Source organism: Micromesistius poutassou (assembly GCF_964030765.1).
Source record: "Micromesistius poutassou genome assembly, chromosome: 5".
Taxonomy (NCBI): Eukaryota; Metazoa; Chordata; class Actinopteri; order Gadiformes; family Gadidae; genus Micromesistius; species Micromesistius poutassou.
In genome coordinates this window covers 5,565,929-5,571,531 of record NC_140275.1, presented here as the reverse complement: position 1 = coordinate 5,571,531, position 5,603 = coordinate 5,565,929, and the positions used below count along the sequence as shown (strand labels likewise).

At 46.3% G+C, this 5,603-nt stretch overlaps 1 protein-coding gene across 1 annotated transcript; it reads right to left on the bottom strand.

Moving 5' to 3' along the window:
- Positions 1 to 765: 765 nt before the first annotated feature.
- On the bottom strand, positions 766 to 4,333 carry ptrh1 (peptidyl-tRNA hydrolase 1 homolog). The gene is made up of 5 exons (XM_084467980.1): positions 3,935 to 4,333; positions 3,054 to 3,273; positions 2,854 to 2,953; positions 1,668 to 1,713; positions 766 to 1,397 (listed from the first exon to the last, which is right to left on the bottom strand). Exons 1-5 carry the CDS (start codon positions 4,118 to 4,120, stop codon positions 1,188 to 1,190), a joined length of 762 nt encoding a protein of 253 aa, XP_084324106.1. The 5' UTR covers positions 4,121 to 4,333; the 3' UTR covers positions 766 to 1,187.
- Between the last annotated feature and the right edge of the window lie 1,270 nt (positions 4,334 to 5,603).

The window sequence follows — 5,603 nt, the reverse complement described above, 5'->3', positions numbered from 1 at the left end:
AAAAACACGGGCTAAATACATACTTAGACAGTTTACATTTATATTTAGAGGGTTATCCATAGGCCAAGATAACGATGCATTAAATTAATGAAAAATACATGAAATGTGTATATATAGTGAGTGTGTGCAGCGAGGACCCCTGCAGCGAGTCATTGAGGACGTTGGTGAAGCGGCGAGAGGTGATGGGCGGAGGGGCTGGGAAAGTGGCCCGGGACAGGGTGGGCTGGAGGAGAAAGACACCCCCCCACACACACACACACAGCGCAGGCTCCACAAGTGTGTCCGATGCCATTGTGATGCGAGGACAGAAGGGTCCGAGAGAACAATGTTGTGTCCATTCCCAAACCCCTCTTTGCCGCCACCCAAGATCCACCCCACCCCCATCCCAGCATGGTATACTCTCTCTTCGCGGTGGTTCTTGTCTCTCGCTACCGGCGCATGCAGCTCGTTAAAATCATTAATGAATTAATAGCAGCGGGGCGCAGTGGGCACGTGCGTATAGAGGCGAAACGGTGCTTCTGCAGACCACTTTTGATAATCATACATTTCGTCAATGCCCGCCGCCGAATATAAAAGGTTTAGGTTTAAAGTAAAGCTTTCAGAATGAATCGCTCATACATGCTCACCCACAAATGAATGTTATTGTATTTTGTTCAACAGGAATAAAGTCTTTCAGGTATTTTATTAATTCATTATGATTTAACTCTTTACATCCAAACCACACTCATAGCCTACTCTTCTGATAAGCTATGTCAGTAGTCTACAGCTTGTGATCAAAGTAATGGAATTGGTCGTTGTAGATATAGGTCTAAATCTCACTGTGGAAGAACATGGTGAAAAAGTAGACCAGGGCCTCTGACTGGAAGTGTCTTTATCATAGCTCTATAGATCCCGCTGGTCTAAGCTTGCAGGGACCAGAGTGGTCTTCTGGTTCAAACAGCAAACAAGGGAAACTTTTTAAAATGATAATCTTTAATCAGAGCAAACAACTGAGGGCGGTTCTCAGCTCAGTCCGAGTCCGGGTCCAGGCTCCAGGGGTTAGGGTCTGTGCCCTGGGTCCTTACTGTACCGACAACGTACATATTGTTTCACCTTCTTCTGACAATTGTACTTATTGTAAGTCGCTTTGGATAAAAGCGACTGCTGCTCTAAATGTCAAAATGAATGTCAGGGTTTAAGAGACTCTGCTAGCTCCCAGGGTTTGTCCCCCCCCATGCTGGTGGGCCCGGGGCCTCCAGGTGTTTGGGGGCCAGCCGGGCCAGTAGCAGGTCCACGCTGTGCTGCAGCGCAGCCGCCACCAGCGGCTCCTCTGCGCGGGAGAAGCGGCCCAGCACGTGGCGCTCCACCGACGCCTTCCCCTCCGGCCTCCCGATGCCCACCCTCAGCCGCAGCATCACCTGGGTCCAGTTCAGTCATGTTTTAAACCGGTTTAAAAAACAAGAGCACGATTTTAGTGGCTTACCTGATCCATTGTAACAATACAGTTAAAAACTGGTCTGTCCCTTTAGCTTCCAATGCTAGTGAACAACAGAAATATGAGCAGTACAAAATAAGTGATATAGGTGATGAGGTGACTATATATATATATAATTTATTGTTCTATAATAATGTATGATATATAGTTACACTTCATATATGGTGTCATAAATAGTTGAATGAAGTCTTACGTCGCTCTGCAGCGTGTCCATGCAGGAACGCACGCCGTTGTGACCTCTGGAAGGAGAACTGGGGTCAGAGGTCATTCAAACAATATACATTACATTAAACCTGACCCCAACTCAATACCTACCTCACAATAACCCAACCCTTAACCTAACCCCAACTCAAAACTTACCTCACAATAACCAAACCCTTAACCTAACGCCAACTCAAAACCTACCTCACAATAACCCAACCCTTAACCTAACCTAACCCTATCCCAGTTCTAACACAAACCACCTGAAGTGGCGTCTGAGAAGTGTTTGGTTTCTGGGTCATTGCTGTGGTCTCCACAGTGCCAACTGGAAAGCTAGCAGTCCTTTCGGCAGCAGTAGTATTTTGTATCAGTAGTGGTAGTAGCATAATGTCATTTTTGTAGTAGTGTTTCTTGTAGAACTAGTTATTTAATATAGTAATAGTTCAATGAAAGTTTCAATGAAAATATTCATTTGATGTACCCACACTAAATCAGCTGTTGTCAGCCGCCTGTACTCATCAATTTTGAAATGATGTTTGCTTGGAGATGCAAACCCCCAAGGTGAGGTGCATGACCCTCTCCCCTGCAGTTTGCTGAGGTGCCTTGGCCAAAGACTCCCAATAGAGTGGGAGAAACGTAGTCTCCAAACCACTGAACCATACCTAACAATCTCCCGAAGGCTAATGGTCTTTGTATGTCCTGTCCTGATATTCTGACATGTGTATATGATCATTTAACAGAACATAACCCTAACCCATCTATAAACATAACCCTCACTCTAACCCTAACCTACCTCAACTAACCCTAACCTAACTCAATTAACACTAGCTCTACTAATCCTAACCTACCTTAACTAACACTAGCTCTACTAACCCTAACCTACCTCAACTAACACTAGCTCTACTAACCCTAACCTACCTCAACTAACCCTAACTCTACTAACCCTAACCTACCTCAAATAACACTAGCTCTACTAACCCTAACCTACCTCAAATAACACTAGCTCTACTAACCCTAACCTACCTCAAATAACACTAGCTCTACTAACCCTAAACATAACCAAAACAAGTGCCCTGTCGCCATCAGCGTCCTGTGATATTTGTATTATATACATATATTAGTCTACTACCCAGTCTATCTACTAATCTACCAGTCCAATATAAGATTACCCTAGTCACCTGGCGCTGCCTCCATCTTTGAAGGCTGTCTTTCCCAGTGGTTTGTCCAGTTCGTCGTGGACCAGCACGATGTCTTCGGCTCGCACACCGTATTTTACAGCTGAACACCGCAGTAGACAATGCACAACATGGTACGGTTAACACACAACATGTTACGGACAGCACACTAACTTGTTGGCGTCCCTAGTTGTGTCACCAACCTGCCCTGGCCACCGACACCCCATTGATGTTCATCAGTAGTTTGGGTCGGAGTAGAATTACCGGTGTGTCCTGGATCGTTGCGACGATGACCTCACCGGACACTTGCTTGTCACCATGCCAACGGTGGGTGAGTTCCAGGCGGGCAGCGAGCGCACCGAGCACTGCCATGCCCACGCTGTGGCGGGTCGCCTCCATCCCCGGGTTGCCCAAACCCACCACCTGTTGTCACACACAGCAACCAGTTATACACAGGTCTTCACCAAGCAAACCAACATGGCAACCAGTTATACACAGGTCTTCACCCAGCAAACCAACATGGCAACCAGTTATACACAGGTCCTCACTGACCAACCACACAGAGAGCAACCAGTTATACACAGGTCCTCACCGACCAACCATAGAGAGAAAGGACACTTACACCATCACCTATAAACCAAGATCAGTGAGCAAGCTCATTACAACCAGACCACCTAGAAACCACACCACATAGCAACCCCACCACCTAGTAGAAACCACACCACATAGTAACCAGACCACCTAGTAGAAACCACACCACATAGCTACCAGAACATCCAGCATGCACACACACACACACACACACACACACACACACACACACACACACACACACACACACACACACACACACACACACACACACACACACACACAGGAACAATAAGAATAGACCACATTGTCCTCTCTGTCCCCCTAACCCGGGCTGGACATCAGTATAAAACAGGGAAAATATATCAATATGCTTGGATATAATCACTAAAATATGTCCTTTCACAGAATTCCAAAGACGTAGTGTTTTTATTTATTGAAAAATATAGCAAAAACAACCAAGTAGAACGTGTCTCTCCGTTGACAGACGTACCATCCTCCGGTGCGCCCCGGGGTGCGCGTCTCTTTGCGTCTCCATCACCGGACTGAACCGTTTATTCAGCAAAACTCGACTCACAACTCGGGTGATTGTGTTTCGCATAGTTGCAAAATTTAAGAGCTTCATGAAAAGGCCTGACACACAACGACGAAATCTGTCAATAATTCTCAATGTCTTCATCCACACGCTTTGGAATTCCCCTTATTTGGATAATTTCTATACATTTGGGCACTTCTGACTTCTGACATTGAAGTGATAATAGTGACGGATTAGCATTCACAACACCACTCAAATATCGGTTTATCATTCACTTCCGAAAGTACTTTTTACGTCGTTAGTGGTTTGTATACAAACGAAATATCATCGATAAATATCGCATAACCGTCCCACAGACACAGCGTGCAGGTACAAAGGTGAATGATGATAACACTGGAACTCAGACGGTTCCAGAGTCCTCTTCTCTTCCTCTTCCTGTTCTGTCCGATCACAGCGCCCTCCAGCGGGCTGAATAAAACACGCACGCATGCACGCAGTGACGCACGCACGCACGCTCACACACACACACACACACACACACACTTTGACAGCTCCAGAAAATTCAAAATACCAGTGAAATTCCTTGAATATGTGAAACATATAGCCTATGGTAAAGATGGTATAATCATATTTAGTATTTGATCTGCTTCATATTTCATGCATTGTACCGTCTACCAACAATTCAGCACTTTTGGGATTCACAACCCAAATAAAGTGAAAAAAAAAACATAATAAAACGAAATAACGATTTTTAGGAGAGCCGGAAGATTTGAGAGAGCTTTATTTAGATTTGACTCGTCGCTTTAACGACGACACTGACGCTGACCCAGCGAACACCACACTGGGGGCGGGGGGGCGCAAGGTGCGGCTTCAGCCACCGGCCGGCACCGCTCCACCACCGTGCTGATCTCCCCCACCGGGGGGTTGGTGCAGCTCAGCCGCGCCGCGAAGGGCAAGTCGGCGGTCATCTTGTGGCCCTCCATCCTCACGGTGCACGAGTGGTTGGGTGGCACCAGCAGCTCCACCGCCACCTCATGGCCCAGGGTCTCCTCCAGGCTGGTGCCCTCAACGAAGCTCACCGTCTGCTCCTTGGTGAAGTCCACCGTGCCGGGGCCCAGCAGGGGCACCTGGGCCTTCATCAACTCAACTCAACTCAACTTTATTTATAGAGCCCTTTAAAACAACCACAGCTGAAACAAAGTGCTGTACATAATGCAACAGAAGAATAAATATAACATAATAATTGTTTATTGCTTTTAAAACAGTTTAAAAGCAATAAAACAATTTAGAATTTAAATAAAACAATTAAAATAAAAAACATTAAAAACAATGAACAGAACAAACCATACAACACTAAAACAGAGGTAGAGTCTCATGCTGAGTTGAACGCCAAGGAATAAAAGTGGGTTTTAAGACTAGTTTTAAAAATGGACAGTGAGGAGGCCTGTCTAATGTGGAGGGGAAGCTCGTTCCACAATTTTGGAGCGGCAACTGAAAAGGCTCTGTCCCCTCTGAGCTTCCGTTTGGACCTCGGTACCTCCAGGAGCAGCAGATCAGCTGACCGGAGGTCATGGTGGATACGGAGCCGTTGCGCGTCTGGCGGCCGATGTCCCAGGTCTTCCGGGTG

Coding starts and splice junctions, on each gene's coding strand:
- ptrh1 (XM_084467980.1), bottom strand. CDS start 4,120: ATGAAGACATTGAGAATTATTGACAGATTTCGTCGTTGTGTGTCAGGC. Junction 3,274..3,934: donor CCGGGGCGCACCGGAGGATG/GTACGTCTGTCA, acceptor GTGTGACAACAG/GTGGTGGGTTTGGGCAACCC. Junction 2,954..3,053: donor GGTGTCGGTGGCCAGGGCAG/GTTGGTGACACA, acceptor TGCGGTGTTCAG/CTGTAAAATACGGTGTGCGA.